Source organism: Chaetodon auriga, chromosome 4, assembly GCF_051107435.1.
Source record: "Chaetodon auriga isolate fChaAug3 chromosome 4, fChaAug3.hap1, whole genome shotgun sequence".
NCBI classification, from domain to species: domain Eukaryota; kingdom Metazoa; phylum Chordata; class Actinopteri; order Chaetodontiformes; family Chaetodontidae; genus Chaetodon; species Chaetodon auriga.
Window position 1 is genome coordinate 29,899,439 of NC_135077.1, and position 19,520 is coordinate 29,918,958.

The window sequence follows — 19,520 nt, forward strand, 5'->3', positions numbered from 1 at the left end:
ATGAGGTCATCTGCAGGTAGACCGTATCTCGCCATAACGGTGAGATAGTGCAGCCGCTTGGAGGCGGTTTTTACTGCCTTCTCAATGTGTACATCTCCAGTCAGCTTTTGGTCCAGGTGGTATCCCAAATATTTTGTTGTTTCCGCAACAGGTACGACCTGTCCCCCCAGCACCAGGGGAGGAGGTTGTGGGGGGTCACGTGCAAAGCATATCCGTAATTCAACCGATTTTTTCCCATTTAACATCATGTTGTTCTTTGCTGCCCATTCGTCCAGCCTTTGTGCCTCCAGGCGCATTGATGTGTCTGTCTCGATGTCACATATGGGGATTGCTCTCGACAACCCAATGTCGTCCGCATATCCCACATCAAGGGTGTCCTCAAACACAGCATCCCGGGTAGCCATATAGAGGAGGAAGACATATGGGGAGACTACCCCCCCTTGTGGCACCCCAGATGTGACTTCAATCCAGGGGCTGTAGGCCCCATTTGCTACCACTCTTTGTCTCCTCCCTGTGATGTAACTGTGTATCCAGGCTGTCAGAGATGGGTACAACTTCAAGTCCAGTATGTTTTTCATCAGGGTCCCGTGATCAATTCTGTCAAACGCCTTTGACATATCTGCCAACAGTACTCTTACCATTGTTGGTTTGGAGTCGGTTTCAGTGAGCCAGGTGTGCATTGCTCTAACTAAAGCTGTTGTGGTACTGTGCTTGGGCAGATATGCATACTGATTTTTACACACATCAAGCACTGTGGGCATGAGCTTTTTTAAAACAAACCGTTCTACTGTTTTCCCTACACAAGAGGTTAGAGAGATGGGACGCCAATCTGAAATTGAGCCGGGGTCTTGGCCTTTGGGTATGGGACAGACATTCGACTCTTTCCATATGTCTGGAATACGCCCTTGTTGGTAAGAGCAGTTGGCCAGATGTGTAATGACTGGGGCCAGGTCCTCTGCCTGTTCTTTGAGCAGCCATGTTGGAATGCCATCCGGCCCACTTGCTTTCTGGGGGTCCAGACGAGTTAGAGCTAGCTTCATCTCGCCTATGCTGCAAATGTCGCTTTGTGTGAGAGGTCTAGATAGAGGGGAAAAGTAGCAGTCCGTTGTTTTTGTCCATGATTTGGCAAAGAAGTTGTTCAGAGCTTCTGCAGCTTTGTTTTCATCTACTCCCTGTATTTTGATTCTTGCATCGGATGATTTAGTTCTTCCTAGGCCATTATTTACAAAGTCCCACCACTCCTTGGGGTTCTTTTTCTTTAGGTTTTGCATTTCGTTTTTGTAGTATTTTGTTTTTGCCTTACGTATAAGTCTTTGGACAGAGTTTCTCATTTCTCTCCATTTTCCCACTTTCCCCCATTTATTATAGGCTTTTTGTCTTTTCTCTATGGCCTTCTTTATTTTCTCTGTCATCCATGGTTTGTCCGCAGTTGTTATTTTTTTCCATCTCACAGGCATGCATATGTCCATCGCTGTCTGGATATAGTTGTTGAAATTCACTGCCTTGGCATTGATGTCCTCAGCCTCGTAGACAGCAGACCAGTCAGTCATAGCGATGCATGTTGCAAGGGCCTCTTTTCTGTCTTTCGTTACTAGCCGGCTCCTTCTACGCTTCACCAGTTGTTTCTGCCCGGTTGTGTTTATTGGGCTCAGCACCAGATACTTGTGGTCGCTGGACCCCAGGGGGGCAAGGGTGGTTGGAGGGCTGTAGAGTTTAGCCATATTTGTAAAAATCAAATCTAGGGTGGCCTGTCCCCGAGTCTGACATTTAACTATTTGCCGAATATCAGGGTGGGAGGAGGTTAACATTTTTGTGGGTAGTTTATTAAAATCTCCACATAAATATAGTCCCATATGGGGAGAAGATGCTTTGATCGTGTCTATTGTGTTTATTAAATACTCCAGAGTTCTGTCCTGGTATGATTTTTTATTTGCCCAGGGGGGATGATATAAATTTCCCACAAAAATAGATGAAACACCGCTAGGGGTCCGACGTGGTTGTATTTGGACCCATACACACTCAGTGTCATCGCTCTCCAGATCCTTTCTCCTCTTCTCCTGTAGTCTCTCATGGCAGTACACGGCCACGCCCCCTCCGCTTTTTCCATTCATCCTGTCTCTTCTAAAGAGTTGATAGTCCTTCACTGACAACGACTCATCCGGTATGTTATCATGAGCCCACGTTTCAGTAACACATCCGATGTCAGCATCTAGATTTTTCAGCAGTACTTCATATTCATCAGTCTTTTTTGTCAGTGATCTCGCGTTACAGAGAGTTAACTTTGGCATCCGGGCTTGCTCCGGTTCGGATTTTTTCAAGCATATTTCAGTCAGTACACTCGCCCGTTTCATCCTATGTTTAGGTTTCGGTCTGTGTCCTTCTATAATTGTTATTTTCTCCCGTCTGTTCCTACCAGCTCTCAATCCTCTTGCCCGACTTCTTTTGCAAATTATTCCGATGCTTTCCAGTGTCTGCACGGTATTCCAATTCAGCTGGGCTGCACGTTTCCTTAAACTCATAAGGAAGTGCGGAGAGTATTTGCAATTTTTAACTCCTTCCATCTTCTCCCAGGTTTACCGATGGCCACACATAATGCAAAAACAGTTCCTTACAGGCTGCCTTGAAATAAAAAAGTTAAAAATACAACTAAAAACAATTAAAAAAAAGCATAAAAACGTTGAAGGCACACGCCGACGAGAAAACACCTGCGGCTGCCTTAAAGCGCCATGGTGATGTTTCCACCATGAGAGATTTTAATCTCTAACTACTGTTTCTGTAAGTTGCCTTTTTTTAAAATCCGTTTTTATGCGTTGGGCTTCTTGTGCTTGAGTTGTTAGGGGTGGAAAACAATGGTCAATCATACCCTGAAGTGGACATAGATTGGCTGTCATTGTGTTTGGGCTTGTTTAGCATAAAAATGGAGGAGCATGTGAGAGTTGTCGGTTCAATGAATGGGAAATTTACAGCACCATTGATAAAGGTAGAGTGATATGCCTTCTTTGTAAGGACTTTGCTTACCACTGAAGCAGCTCAAGTTTAACCTACCACATCAACGCAACGCACCCAGTCGCGAGTGCAGCCACAGCTAACATTAGCAGCGAAGACGTTAGCAATTTTGCGAGCCATAGCAAAACTCTTTGCCAAACTAAATTCGTGGAGAACACTCCATGTATGAGCAAGTCTGCAACCGACAGGCTGACGAATGTTCTTGCCAAGTGGATAGCGATGAACTGCAGGCCGATAAACATAGTGCACGACGAGGGGTTAACAGAGGTGTTGCAAACTGCGTCCAATGACCCATCATACAAGCCACTGTGCAGGACTACAATGACGACCAAAATCAGCAAGATGTACAACAGGAAAAAGAAAAACAAACTTGAGATTTTGGTGGAGGATTCGCCCAACTATGTTGCTATAACCGGAGATCACTGGACCTCAGCTGGCAACCACAGCTATTTGGGGGTGACTGGACACTTTATTGATGGTGAGTGGAACCTCAACTCATTTGCACTGATGGTCATGAAAACAGAAACCAGGCACTTTGCTGATAAGTGTGCTGAACAGTTCCTCAAAGTGGCAAATGACTGGGGAATTGAAAACAAGATATCCATCATCGGTACAGACAGTGCAGCAAACATGCTGGCTGCTACCATCATGGTCTGAATCGATAGTGGGTTTGCCAGTGTGCTAGCAAAGTGCTGCAAGATTGTTGGTCATTTTAAACAAAGCCCTGCGAGTACCACAGAACTTAACCAGCAACAAGTAGCACTTGGAAAAAGAGCGAACAACTTATACAAGATATACCGACCAGGTGGAATTCGACACTCGCAATGGTCTCACGCCTCCTACGCAAACGAGAGGCAGTCCAGGCTACGTTGGACAAACAGAACAACCATAGATTGGTCATGCCAACCGAAGCTGAGTGGGGGAAACTGCAGAGGCTGGAGGTCCTGCTTGAACCATGCAGGTAAGCCCAAATAAACACCTGTCCATTTTAATGAAATAAACTACTGTCATGTATAATCCAATAGTTACTTTTAAGGACAATCAAATTGAAAATCAGTAACACTTTAATTTAAATATCCAGCTAAGTTTATTTTGCAAACTTATCCACCACTGCAGGTATGTGACTGAGCTGCTGGGTGGTGAGGCCTACGTCTCTTGCTCTATAGTGCTGCCTACTTTTCGCCATCTGGACTGTGTCATGGACAGCAGTGATGATGATCCAGCCTACGTGTAAAGTTCAAGAATGCCTTCCAGAGGGACCTGGCAGCACGGTGAGCTGATACCAGTGAGACATGGTTCAAGGTGACCACAGCACTGGATCCACGTTTTAAGGATTTGAAATGTCTTCCAAGAGAAAAGAGGGATCAGGTAAAGACTATCAGGATAGGCTGGAATGATGAGTCCAATTTATCAAATCAAACTTTATTTAAATAGCACTTTTCGTACATAAGAAATGCAACACAAAGTGCTTCACAAAATAAAATAAAATGAAAATAAAATAAAACGGCCAACTGCACTTAGTATTAATGACAATCATTCATTCATCCACCCCATCCATCTGTCTATCCATTCATTCATTCATTCAGGTGTGGACCAGTCTGGAGAACATGCTCCAAGCAGCAGAGCCCAGAGGAGCAGCCACTCTCCAGCCCTCCACAGAGGATGATGAACCAGCTCAGAAGAAGAGGAGAAGCGCTGTCCTGCTGGGGTCTGACTCTGACTCAGAGGAAGATTGAATGGAGTCTGGAGAGCTGCAGCACTACAGAGCAGAGCCCAGTATCAGTATTGATGACTGTCCCCTGCAGTGGTGGTATGCTCACTCAGGAGCCTATGAAAAGCTGTCAGCCCTAGCACGCAAGTACCTGGCCTCCCGGGCAACCTCCATATCTTGTGAGAGACTGTTTAGCGTCACAGGCCACATAGTGCAAAAGAAAAGGCCTTGCTCCCAGAAAATGTGACCAAGCTGGTCTGTCTCAGCAACTGGCTGAAGAAAAAGACATAAGAGGCATGAGGTCAGCATAGCTGTTATGTCCTCTGTAGCCTACTAGAAGTGATTGCTTGATGTTATTCCAGCACTTTATTTTGTGATGATGAACAATGTTATTTTTGATGTGCTAACTTACTGATGGGTCTGTTTTATTTATTTTATATTATCTGAAGAAGAGAAAAGCAACAAGTTCAGTGTTCAATACTTGTATTGCTCAGAAAAGTGTTGTTACTGTTTTTGATGTGTTAACTTAGAGCACTTTATATGGACCTGATGTCTTATTTTATTTTTATTTTCCAATTATTTTGGAGATTGACAAAAGAACACAGCAATATTCCCTCCTGGTGGTTGAAAAGGTTGCATGTTCAGGATTATCCATGATGGATAACAGTCTGTCCAGTGTCCTACTCTCCACCACCTCCTCAAAAGAGTGTAGTTTGCAGCCTGATCTGATCAGTTTGTTCAGTCTATTGGTTTTGCTGGCTGATTTTACTCTGCTCCCCCAGCACACTGCAGCAAAGAAGAGTGCACTGGCAACAACAGAATGGTAGAAGATCTCCAACATCTTGCTGCACACTTTGAATGATCTGAGCCTCCTCAGGAAATAGAGTGTGCTCATCCCCTTCTTGTAAACGGTGTTGATGTTAGTGTTCCAGTTCAGTCTGTTGTCGGGGTGCACACCGAGGTATTTGAAATTCTCAACCACTGCAACATTCTCCCTCAGAATACACAGTGGTTGTGTGGTTGTCCCGTTCCTTCTGAAATCAATCACCATCTCCTTGCTCTTGGCCACGTTAACCAGCAGGTGATTTCTACCAGACCATTCCACAAAATCTTTCACCACTGCTCTGTATTCCTCCTCTTGTCCATCCTTTATACACCCCATCACTGTTGAGTCGTCTGAAAACTTCTGTAGGTGGCACAATGAAGAGTTGAACCGAAAGTCTGAGGTGTACAAGGTGAAGAGAAAGGGAGACAGAACAGTCCCCTGTGGTGCTCTTGTACTACTTTCCACAGTCTCAGACAGAGTGTTGCACAGTCGGACAAACTGTGGTCTGTCTGTCAGGTAGTCAGTAATCCAGGAAGTTATGAGCGTGTCGACTCCCATCACTCGCAGCTTCTCACCCAGGAGCAGCGGCTGAATAGTATTAAATGCATTGGAGAAATCATAGAAAGTGATCCTCACAGTGCTCCCGCTATGATCCAAGTGGGAGTGAGCATGCTGCAGCAGGTGTATGATGGCATCGTCGACATGTAGATGGGGTTGGTAGGCAAGCTGTATAGGGTCCAGTGATGATTTCACCTGTGGTTGGAAGTGGGCCATTACCAGCCTCTCCAGGACCTTCATCAAGAGCGATGTAAGGGCAATGACTCTGTAGTTGTTGGGGCCAGATGGAGATTTCTTCTTTGGAACAGGAACCATGCAAGACATCTTCCACAGCACCTGGACTCTCTGTAGGCTCAGGCTCAGGTTGAAGAGGTGTCCCAGGATCAGGGACAGCTGGCTAGCACAAGTCCTCAAGACTATGCCACCTCAAGTCATCGAAAGGGGCCCGGTCTATGCGGTCAGATGCCAGCTGCGAGAGCAGGAGCTGTCCCGGGTTCTGTCACATCTGCTCAGTCTCTTATCTGTTGCCATTGTCATTTCATCTGCTCAATTGCTCTGCCAGAAGTTTTCCACACTCATGCCTACCTGTCCATTCACCTGATCACACATCTGAAGCTCATCGCAATCAGCCCAGCACTAAAGCTGCTGTTCCACACACAGTCAGTGCCAGATTGTTCTTTGCAGCATGCAAGACTCTCCAGTGTTTCATATTGGTTTGATCTCTACTTACTGGACCTGCCTGCCTTTGACTTCCCCCGATCTCCTGCTCCCTGGTAAATACCTTATAAATACCTGAGCCTCACCATTGTTCTAAACGGAACAGTGACATTCTCATATCTAAGACTCTGTGTGACTTCCATGTTCTGGTGGAACTTCAATTGGGCCCTAAACTATGGTGGCCCTGAAGTGCAAAACACAACGGCAAAAGAGAAAACACAACGGCAAATCACAAAACACAACGACAAAATAGAAAACACAACGGCAAATCACAAAACACAACGGCAAAAGAGAAAACACAACAGCAAATCACAAAACACAACGGCAAATCACAAAACACAGCGGCAAAAGAGAAAACACAACGGCAAAAGAGAAAACACAACGGCAAATCACAAAACACAACGACAAAAGAGAAAACACAACGGCAAATCACAAAACACAACGGCAAAAGAGAAAACACAATGGCAAATCACAAAACACAACGGCAAATCACAAAACACAACAGCAAAAGAGAAAACACAACGGCAAGAGAGAAAACACAACGACATTAACCAAAACGGAAAAGGTAGGTACCCTCGGTGGACAAGAATCGTCGCTGATTGGACGAAAGAACTGGTCCGTCCTTTGAACCGGAAACGTTACATCCGTTTACTTACTTGAAGGTCGCGCGTGAGCGTCGCCACCGTCTTCCTGCAGCTTTTTCCCACATTCACTGCAGAAGTTAGGACTTTTTTCAAACTCTTTGCCACAATTTTGGCAAAACATAGCAGCATGTTCCTCTGTATTGCCGCTTGTCTGTCGGTGTTGTCTCTCCGGTTCAAAGGACGGACCAGTTGTTTCGTCCAATCAGCGACGATTCTTGTCCCCCGAGGGTACCTACCTTTTCCGTTTTGGTTAATGTCGTTGTGTTTTCTCTTTTGCCGTTGTGTTTTGTGATTTGCCGTTGTGTTTTCTCTTTTGCCGTTGTGTTTTGTGATTTGCCGTTGTGTTTTGTGATTTGCCGTTGTGTTTTCTCTTTTGCCGTTGTGTTTTGTGATTTGCCGTTGTGTTTTCTCTTTTGCCGTTGTGTTTTGTGATTTGCCGTTGTGTTTTCTCTTTTGCCGTTGTGTTTTGTGATTTGCCATTGTGTTTTCTCTTTTGCCGTTGTGTTTTGTGATTTGCCGTTGTGTTTTGTGATTTGCCGTTGTGTTTTCTCTTTTGCCGTTGTGTTTTGTGATTTGCCGTTGTGTTTTCTCTTTTGTCATTGTGTTTTGTGATTTGCCGTTGTGTTTTCTCTTTTGCCGTTGTGTTTTCTGATTTGCCGTTGTGTTTTCTCTTTTGCCATTGTGTTTTCTGATTTGCCGTTGTGATTTGCACCTCAGGGCCACCGTACTAAACCCCCTGTTACAATAAATTTGTTTTTAAATCTCCTTTCTCTTCTGGTACAGACTCAACCACTCCAGCACCCAGTGTGTTCCTCTCTAGTGTCTGTCTTTCCCTCTCTACCCTGAATCACTTAACAACTGTGGAAGTGGTATATAAATAGTTAATTATTATTGATAATGAAATGATGACAATACCTGCTCAAAGTTCCAGGTTCCTGAGCATCGTACCATGTCTGTATAAGACTCTGTCCCCGTCATCTGTCAAGTCTGGACCCAATGACTTTGACACCAGTCTCTGTGGCGTTCATGCTCAAGCACTGCATCAATTTAAATATTCCTTTTTTTCTGTTTTCTGGCTGCAGAGAGGATCATGTCAGTCCACAATGAACACCTGATGGATAGGGTCTGAGTCCTGAAGCAGCAGTTCATGTGCCCTGACACAGCTCTGCACTATTTTTATGCAGTGAACTGGCAGTGGTTTACAATAGTCACTTTATTTGAATGTGAAAGTTTTTTGTTCAATCGATTAAAAGGGCATTAACGTGTCTTTGTCTCTCAGTTGTGTTTTTTTTTATTTTATTCTGATGTTTTGTTAAAGCAGATGCCCTGTATGGAGTGAGAAGTGGGTGTTTTTCAGCTGATGGAAAACACAGAAGTATCATATTCTTTGAATGGTCGTCAAACTAGAAAAGTGCTATATAAATACAATCCAAATCCCATTTGACAGTACAGTATGTTCCTGCTTTTAGTTGTCATACAGCAAATGAATATGACTACATAATATTATATACTGGTTAAATGAACAGAAAGAATTTAAGGCTCTCATCCATTTTCTTTATTACATAAAATGCTATGTAACAGCTGTGGCTAGTTGTAGGGTTGGTGGTTCAATTCAATTCAATTCAATTCAATTCAATTCAATTCAATTCAATTCAATTCAATTCAATATACCTTTATTTGTCCCGCGAGGGGAAATTCCAGAATACTGCAGCATCAGTAAAGATTAATATAAGAAGTGCATGCAAATTACAAACAAAAACAGTATATACAAAAGAGTGAGGATTTTAAATAAAAATAAAAAGAAAGAAATTGTAAAAAATTGTAAGAAATTGTAGATAGTATTTACAGACTGTTAAGTCCGGACTATTGCACTGATTACTTGGAGTAGTTTTTATTGTACAGTCTGACAGCTGCAGGGAGGAATGACCTGTGATACCGCTCTTTCACACACTTTGGATGTAGCATCCTGTCACTGATGGAGCTCCTCAGTGCAGTGAGTGTGTTTTGGAGGGGGTGGGAGTCATTGTCTGTCATGGAGGACAGCTTGGCTGTCATCCCCCCCCCCCCCCCCCCCCCACCTCCTCCACCAGTTCCAGAGGGCATCCAGAGCTGGCCTTCTTGATAAGTTTGTCCAGCCTCTTCCTGTCAGCTGTAGTGATGCTGCTCCCCCAGCAGACTACACCATAGAAAACGGCAGAGGCCACAAAAGAGTCATAGAAGGTCTTTAGGAGTGCCCCACGCACCCCAAAAGACCTCAGCCTCCTGAGCAGATAGAGTCTGCTCTGTCCCCTGGCCCCTGCAGTCCACATGTCAAAGTGTCCCTGGGCACCATACTGAACCCCAAATTGCTCCCAATGCTGTTATTATTATGTACATATTATTATGTATGTATACTGTCATGTACTATCATGTTAAAATATACATATACATGCTACCATACACATACCAAGTCCATATACTATCATGCTGTATTACATTTTAGATTTAGATTTTAGAATATTTTTCTATTTTATCCATTACTTCTTTATTATTATTATTATTATGATAGCATTTAATGTAGTTATTATTGTCATTGCTGTGTGTTTCACTCTCTCTGTCTCTCCCTCTCACTCACGATTGTGTCACTAATCACAATCACATGATTCAGTGGAATTAAAGCTCTTACGGTCACCTCCTCTGGGACCATGATACCTGTCCCATAACCTGCATAATTTCATGAATGGCTGTGGTGTCATTTGGAAACCTTGCCTCCTTTCCTGATCAGTTTTTCATTAGAACAAGTCTCTCTCACCAGTCTTCGCTGGGTGCAGTCCGGCAGGCATGCAGTATCTTTGGCCAGGTGGTGCAGAGTGAACCCTTAAAGGGTGTGTTAGTATGTTCCAACCTGACAGAACCAAAGAAGCACCTATACTTCTATCATATATATAGAAGCAGGCGTTTGTAGGATTCATTTTTGGATATATCAGTGTTTTGACTATTGTTAGTGAAACTAGTATCAGAGGTGGAATAAGTAGGAGAAGTGGGGTTAGGGCCAGGGTGTAAGAATCTTGTGAGGGTTTGGTTTTCGGTTCTTTGCATTTTCATTATTTTACTCACTGGGATGTAGGGCTGTGTGATGGGATGATATTTATTGTTTGAGGATAAATAATGTCTATCACAGGAAAGTCCAGACTTAATTAGGTTAATTGTTTTTATTTTTCCAGCACCCACAGAAGAATTTTGGCCCTTGGACAATAGTTGAGGACCTCTGCCATAGCTCGTGTTATAAATAGCCTACAATATGTTATGAAGTGTGGCATTTTCTACTTTATGCTCTGTTGTATTGTTCAGAAATCACACTCTTTAGGGCAATATTGTATCAAGCAGAGCAGAATGAGAGACAGGAAGCACTTCTCTGTGATAGTGATCCCTTAATAATATCCAATAGAGGGAACAAGAAGTCAAAACAGTGTTATTCTACATAGCTGGTGTCAGGAAACATACCAGCCCCTCAATAATCGTTACAAGTATAAACCAGCATTAAAAACTGAGTTTTGTTGAAGTAACTCAAGTAACTACTGAGCCACACAGTTTTTTTTTCTTTTTGATGCTGGAGTGTGGAGTCTGCTTCCTCTAGCCATACTTTAGCAGTCCTTGGGGAGTAGAAACAGTGACAGGTGGGGGGAAGGGGGTGGCTTTGTAAGCCTCAGGAAGGTTTGTATAAAAATGGTCCCTTTGTCTCCTCTAGTGGGGCAGGAGACATTCTGGTGAAATTTGGGGAGAACAGTCCTCAGGTTGGAGTGGTTGAAGTCTCCAGCAACAATAAAGGCTCCATCAGGGTGTGCAGTTTGTTGTTTGTGGATAGCAGCATACAGTTCATTAATCGCTAGGTTAGCATTAGCATCTGGGGGGATATAAACTGCAGTTATCACAGTGGATGTGAACTCTCTAGGCAGATAAAAAGGCCTGCACTTGGTCATCAGATTTTCCAGATTAGCAGAACAGTGGCTCCCGTTGATAACAGAGTTTGTACACCTATTTTTGTTCACATAAATACACAGTCCTCTGCCCCTGGTCTTACCAGAGTGCTCTGCCATTCTGTCCGTTCTAAAGACGCGGCATCCCTGCAGCTCTAACACGTGGTCTGGGATGCTGTTGTTTAACCATGTTTCAGTAAAAATCATGACGTTGCAGTCCTTAAACATCCTCTGTGAGGTGATCCGAAGTCGTAGCTCATCCATTTTGTTCCCCAAGGACGCCAAGGTACTGGTTAGCAATAGCCGGTGCAGGGTTAGCTGTAGCTTAGTCCGTAGGCCTTTGTGCTTCCTTCTCCTTTGTTTACAACTTCAACGCCGCTGACGGTCCTTTCTGGTCGGTGTAGCTGTCCTGGCGATTTCTTGGGGGAGCTGAAGTTTGTCGAGTACACTGCTTGTGCATCGAAATCTTAGATCCAAAAGTTGTTGTCTGCTGTAGGAAGTTTTCGCAAAGTTGTACTGAGCGAACAGGCTCAAATCAGTAACAGAATAATAACTATATCATGAATTCTAGTGAGACACTGAGCCTCGCATTGTGCATGTACCTCCATCTTGGTTGCTTACTGCCTCTTAGTAGAAACTGTGTGGTTTTCTTTATATGATATATATTGTATAAAAATAATTTTGCTATTTCTCTTCCCATTTTCCTCCCTTCTTGTCTGCCTGTCTGTCTGTCTCTCTGTCTGTCTGTCTCAGGTGGTTTATTCCCCAGGGGTGCAGATCAGGAGTATAGTGCATTCAGAATTGGCATGGTTCAGTTTGGAATGGCAGATTTCAGACTGACACCACACATAGATAACCTGGAGGTGGCCAACAGCTTTGCTGTCACTAACTGCTGTAAGTATCTGTATTCTTATGTTATTCTGAAGACAGTTTAATTAAGTACAGATGTTATTGTGCTACAGTTCTTTAGTATTAGTATTGGTAAAGCCCGACTAGGGCACTGTATTTTTGAGGCAATATCGATATTTGATCTGATAGTATTCTATATTTTTTTACCGTTAACAAATTTCATTATGAGACTGAAACCAATGTGCTAGTCTATGTTTTAATATTATGAATTTCTTACATTGTCTGTCTTAGCCTTGTGTTGCAGTGCTAGTCTCCTTTACAACAACCGGGCTATGCATTGCATCATTGCACTGCAAATGAAATTGAAAATGACTCTGACTCTCTTTGACATTACCAAAGAGCAGAACACAAAACATCAAGGCACCAGCTTCTCAGTTGCAGTGGCCACTGACCGTCACTTTTCACCGTTCAGGCCGCTGTGCCTGTTGTCCACTAATCAGAAGGCTGGTGGTTTGATCCTTGTCCCTCACAGTCCACATGACAAAGTATCCTTGGGCAAGATACTGAATACCGAATTTCTCCTGATGCTGTGCGAGTGTGTGTGAATTCCAATTCATGTATGCATGGTAGCCTCTGCCACCAGTGTATGTATGTTTGTGTTGAATGGATAAATGCTGAAATGCTAAAAATATTGTGAAGCACTTTGCATAAATATAGGCATATTTGGAACAGTGGCAACAAAAGACTGAGAAAGTTTGTTTGGAACATTCCACAGCTAGGGAACAGGGTATGTGTGTACATGAAGACAGCCCAAAAGAGCACATATCTGTTGTTTTGACTGCCTTCCTATTGTTTGTAGGAGCTTGTTTAAATGTACTATTTGATGTTATTAGTATAGATATGGGTTTTGAATTTGTAAGTTCAGATTTGTGGATAATAATAATAATAATAATAATAAGAATTATTATTATTATTATTATTATTATTATTATTATTATTATTATTATTGTTATTATTATTATTATTATTATTATAACAAATATAGATTTCTTACTTGTTTCTTTCTACTTATTTATATAAAAATTGAAAGGACCATATAGTGCATTTCTAAACTTATCAAAGTCAGAAGCTGTTATCAATTATGGATCTAAGTGCTGCATAAAGACAATGCCAAAATAAGTCAATCCACAGAGGTGTCAGACTTATACTTCTGAGTAAAATGGGTGAAACGGGTGTATAATCTCTGAAGATACCTCCTGTACTTTAGTGAGCAGAAAATATTTATATATTTCTATTAATATATCATTTACGTAAAGTAAAGATGGATTAGCTGACTGTGATGACAGCACAGGGAATGTTAGTAAAAAAAGAGACTGTATCATAGTTTTAGATTTAGGTTTAGATGATTAGATAAGATTTAGATTTATTTGTTGTTTGCACCTTCCGTACAGCTTCAGAATACACAAATACATCAAACCAGAAGAAAATATCAAATTCAACAGACACATACATGAATCCCACACAACATCAGAGTGCACAAACTGGATGGGATGGGATAAAACAGGACAGGATTTGGCCTGCATAATAATTGAACCACTTACCATCAAAGGCTATCAAAGCATCAAAAGACATCCCCTACAAATCTGATTAGTTAACTGTTTCTCCAGGTGAACCACCAGACACCTCACCTATTTACTGTAAATCACTGAACAAATCAGGTGTAGGAAGTGGTCCACAATCAGGCTACTCTCTTGGCTACGTCTCTCATATACCAGTGCTTATATAAGTATCGAGTTAAACTGCCTCTTTGCAATAACTGCAAGAGAAATTGTTTTCTCTCTCCACACACACACACACACACACACACACACACACACACACACACAGGTGAGTGTTTATCTGGTTGAGGATACCTAGCCACAGTAGCATAAGTGCTGTGAGTTTGGGTCATTCATGTTTTCTATCCTGAGGATGAATTGTTAAAATTGGTAAACGTTGATCTTAATTGTGGGAGCAGGAGCAGAAAAATTGTAAAGTTTGAAAGTCATTTAGCATCTATGACATATCCTTACTCATCATAAGTAGAATACACTGCATTAAGAAATGAAATACCCCTAGAAAATCAATTCAGTTCAGCTTAGTTCAAGGTACTGTAGAGTCATGTTACGTTTCATATTCTGTTACAGAGCAAAGAGTAGAAGCAATGGGAATGAGGACTCCATGTATGCAGTATACACTGCCTTCATCAGAGCATGATGTAATTGTGGCCCGAGGCTCAAAGCTCTGCTATTTAAGGGCAGTGCAGTGTATTTTGATAGCAATGAATGCATGGACTCTACACTGTTGTTTTGCACCTGTGACAAAGATACATACATTTACTGAACAAAGACAGAATGTCTACCTGAGATAATTTGGAACATATTGGAAGTTACAATCAGGAATTCCTGCATGTTACAGGTTGAAATTTTAACAAAATAACATTTTGTACAGCTCTAAAAAATTAAATTACTGTAAAATTAGTTGTTAGTTATGGGCTTTGTCACTTTAATTAAGCAAGTGACAAGACAAGGGTCTCTACTTTGGTGGTGAACCGATATTTTCTTGGGGGGCACTAAAGTTATTTCATGACTTCACTTGTTTGGTACCTTGGTGACTCACCATGGGCCCCAGTGGCAGGAGAAGGGAGGTAGAGGATGATGCTAATCCAGTGGTGTATGTCAATCTTGGTGCCAAAAATGAGTGTGTCGTGCAGGGTCCTATGGTTGCCTGCTCTGAGCAGGTCAATAGCTCAGTGCAGTTATCTTTCTCTCATCTCTTATTTTGGTCACGTTTGGTGAAGGCATAGCTAATACACCTTATTGAAATCACTTCAAATCATTTATTAATGTTTTGCTTGTGTTTCCATATTCACTCTACATTCTTCAACCAATATTAATGACTAATTCTTACCAGCATCAGTAATCCACAACAGCAGATAGCATATACTGACAGCCTTTCCTTTACTCTGGTGATTCTCTTAACAGCCATCTGAGGACAGCAGGTATCTTTTCCATCTGCAGTCTCTAATTAGAGTGATGTTGCATGCTGTCAAGCCACAGTTACACATGGCAGATCTGCTGTTTAAATTTTGTGCAACAGGCACCAAAGTGTTGCAAAATAGGTAGTTAGTAACTCATTGCTGTTATATGCAACTTTAACAGTGGACAGCGTGGGGCACTGGAGCAGTGGACATGCTGCAGGAGGAAGAAGCAGAAAGAAACATGGCTGTATGTTTCAATGCTTGACTACAATCAACTGCATGGAAACGTTACCAGAGCAGACATAGATTTGTATTATTTTTCTGTGCTATGCCATAACATAAATACAATTTATTCATTTCACTTAAATTTTTTTTTAAGTAAAATAGTATTTTTTCTCGGATGCAATACAATACATTGCACTCATGTAGGTAGTTAGTTTTCTCATAAGACTACTAGCAACAGTACCTTTTGTCACAACTGAGCTAGGACGTGAATCCAAATGCACGACTCAGGAGACAAGGTAAACACAAACAATTTATTAAGGACAAAGTATCAACAGAAAATCACTCTTTCGAGGAAAATCACAAAATGCACTAAATAAGGAATCAATCACTATGAGGAAATAACGAGAACAAAAAACACTCTAACGAGGAAAGTGACTCAGACTATGGCAAAGGCAAAGTATCAAAATAAGCAAAGGTAAGACAAAGTATCAAAATAACTAATGGCAAGGCAATGACAAAGGCTAAACAAAGTATCAACGTAATACAAGACCTGGAATAACAAGAAGCTTGGCATGGGACTGGCGTGGTTCTCTGACATGACAGACAAGACGAACTGCACAGGACAAGGGGAGACAAAGACTATATATACACACACACAAGGTAATGGGAAACAGGTGGAGATAATCAGGGCGGGGCAGACAATCAGAGACACACGAGGGAAGGGCAAGTTACCTGAAACGAGAGGAGAGAGGGATGTCAAAATAAAAGCCACGAGACAACATAGACACAAGACAAAAACTAAACATAACTTAACATAATTTCCTGGACATGACAGTACCCCCCCCCCCCCTCTAGGGACGGCTCCTGACGGACCAGACAAGTCAGGATGACGTTTGTAAAAGTCTGTGATGAGGTCAGGGTCCATAATGAAGCTCACAGGAACCCACGATCGTTACTCCGGACCATAGCCCTCCCAGTCCACCAGGAACTGCCTTCCCCGGCCCCTGTTGCGCACAGCCAGAAGGGTCTTGACAGAGTAGACAGGACCACCGTCGATCACCCGGGGGGGTGGAGGGGGTGTGGCTGCGGGAACCATGGGGCTCTCCTTGACAGGTTTCACCTGGCTGATGTGGAAGGTGGGGTGGACCCTCAAGGACCGGGGCAGACGCAGGTGAACCGAGAAGGAACCAATGACCTTGGACACCGGATATGGGCCCACGAACCGCGGAGCCAGCTTCCTGGAGGCAACATGGAGGGGCAGGTCCCGAGTTGAGAGCCAGACCTTCTGGCCAGGCCTGTACGCTGGAGCAGGTCGGCGCCTCCAATCCGCAGCCCTCTTCATGCGGTCCACACTGCGAAGGAGGACCCTGCGGGTGGCTGCCCAGATGTGGTGGCAACGCCGGACCATGGCGTGAGCTGATGGAACGATGATCTCTTTTTCTGCCTCTGAGAAGAGAGGGGGCTGATAACCGAAGACACACTGAAACGGTGACATGTTGGTGGCCGAGGTGGGAAGCGAGTTGTGGGCGCATTCCACCCACACCAGCTTCTTGCTCCAGGAGGCCGGGTTCTGTGACACCAGACATCGAAGACATGTCTCTAACTCCTGGTTGAGACTTTCTGTCTGGCCGTTGGATTCTGGGTGATACCCAGAGGCGAGGCTGACAGTGGCTCCGATGATCCTGCAGAACTCCTTCCAAAATCTGGAGATGAACTGGGGCCCCCGGTCCCCTTCTCTGATTCGAATCAGGTGATAGGCGTTTCTCAGATCTAACTTGGTAAAAATCTTGGCCTGCTGAAGCTGATCAAAGGCTGATGACATGAGTGGCAAAGGGTACCGATTCTTAATGGTATTGTCATTAAGTGGCCCATAGTCAATACATGGCCGGAGGGACCCAACTTTTTTCCCCACAAAAAAGAACCCCGCCCCAGCTGGAGATGAAGAGGGGCGAATAAGGCCAGCCTTCAAAGAGGACTCGATGTAATCAGTCATGGCCTTCTTTTCAGGGCCAGAGATGGAGTACAATCTACCCTTGGGAATTTGGGCCCCCGTGATCAAATCAATAGGACAATCGTATGGTCGGTGAGGAGGAAGGGAAGTGGCTTTACTCTTGCTAAAAACCTCACCTAAATCGTGGTAACATCTGGGAACCAAAGTCAGGTTCGGGAATTTCAGAGTCTGTGTTAATATCACCAGAGACAGCATTAACAACAGCATTCACATTCAAATCATGACATGACTTAAAACACTTGTTTTTGCAATTCTCTGCCCAGTTCAAAACCCTCCCAGTACTCCAGTCAATGTGCGGGTTATGTTCTTTTAACCAAGGAAACCCCAAGATAAGAGAGTGCTGGGTGGAGCGATACAAATGAAAGTACATAATTTCATGGTGCTCACCCACGATGACTGTCAGGGGCTCCGTCCTGTGGGTCACCTGAAATAATAAGCTCCCATCGAGAGCACTGGCCGTTATGGGCTGGGATAATTGTTCAGATTTTAAATTAAGTTTTTTGGCAAAACCCCAGTCCATTAGGCTTTCATCAGCCCCTGAGTCAATGAGCAGCATCCCAAGACAAAGTGAAATATCATGATGTTTTACCATAATCTCTGTTAGGGCTCGAGGAGAGAGTTCAGAGGAGGAGAAGTGGCTCACCAGAACTCTCCCATCGACTCGTGAGCCCGATCTTTTTGCTGGACATGCTGCGAGGAGATGACCTTGCTGCCCACAGTAGAAGCACCTGCCTTCCTGCAGACGACGACGACCCTCCTCTGTGGACAATTTGGCTCGTCCCAGCTGCATGGGTTCCTCCACCTCCTCGGAGGACGTCACACCTTGCGGAACCGATGAAGGGAAGCCTGAGTTACCCTGCCCACTGGGTGTTGCGGCAGCAGCGTGACCCTGCTGACGACCGGCTGATGACGTCACTCGGTTATGGGCTCGTTGACGCTCCTGTAAATGGTTGTCAGTTCTTATGGCTAGGGTTATTAGGGAATCAAGGTCACTCGGCAGATCAAGGGGAACTAACAAATCCTGAATTTGGTCAGAGAGTCCTTTGAGAAAAACATCGTGAAGTGCCGTGGCGTTCCACCCACTGTCTGTGGCTAAGGTGCGGAAGCGGATGGCGTAATCACACACAGAGTCCGTACCTTGCTTTATGCTGCTCAGCTCACGTGCTTTCTCTCTGTCGGATGAGAGAGGATCAAAAGCCCTCCTCAGAGCCTGTTTAAATTCATCGAGGGACCCACAGATGAATGAGTTGCGGGACCACTTGGCCGGAGCCCACGCCCTCGCCCTCCCGGTGAGATGAGACATCATGAATGCCACTTTGGACCGTTCTGTGGGAAAGGCTGACGGCAAATGTTCATAATGCATTTCACAGTCAATGATGAACGGTTGGCATTCTCCAGACTCACCAGAAAACTTTTCAGGTGGGGCGAGGCGCGGAGCCGTGACGTGGAAAACCGGGACTGATGATGCTCCGCAGCCGCTGGAGATGACGTGGCTGCTGCGCCGGGAGCGGAGGGCTCCTTTTCAGGTGGGGCGAGGCGCGGAGCCGTGACGTGGAAAACTGGGCCTGATGACGCTCCGCAGCCGCTGGAGATGACGTGGCTACTGCGTCGGGAGCGGAGGGCTCCTTTGTGAGGTGAGCGAGGACTTGCTGTACCTGGGCTGCCAGGAGATTGACTTGGGTGGTTATGGCAGCTTGAAAGTTCTCCTGGCCTTTCGCTAGCCCCTTCACTCCGCTGTGCAGAGAGGACATCTGTTCCTTCTGTGGTTCAGACGGGCGTTTTGGGAGCGAATGGCTGCCGTCACTTGAGTCGGCTGGGTTCATGCTGGCCAGTTCGTACTGTCACGACTGAGCTAGGACGTGAACCCAAATGCACGACTCAGGAGACAAGGTAAACACAATTTATTAAGGACAAAGTATCAACAGAAAATCACTCTTTCGAGGAAAATCACAAAATGCACTAAATAAGGAATCAATCACTATGAAGAAATAACAAGAA

At 44.0% G+C, this 19,520-nt stretch overlaps 1 protein-coding gene across 3 annotated transcripts in view; it reads left to right on the plus strand.

Annotated features, from left to right (window-relative positions):
• LOC143319929 (glutamate receptor 2-like) overlaps positions 1-19,520 on the plus strand; it is a 180,364-nt gene that overhangs the window by 15,395 nt on the left and 145,449 nt on the right. For all 3 annotated transcript variants that reach the window (XM_076729206.1, XM_076729208.1, XM_076729209.1), the window contains exon 2: positions 12,172-12,312. In XM_076729206.1, coding sequence (XP_076585321.1) covers positions 12,172-12,312 — 141 coding nt within the window. The remainder of the gene's footprint in view (positions 1-12,171; positions 12,313-19,520) is intronic.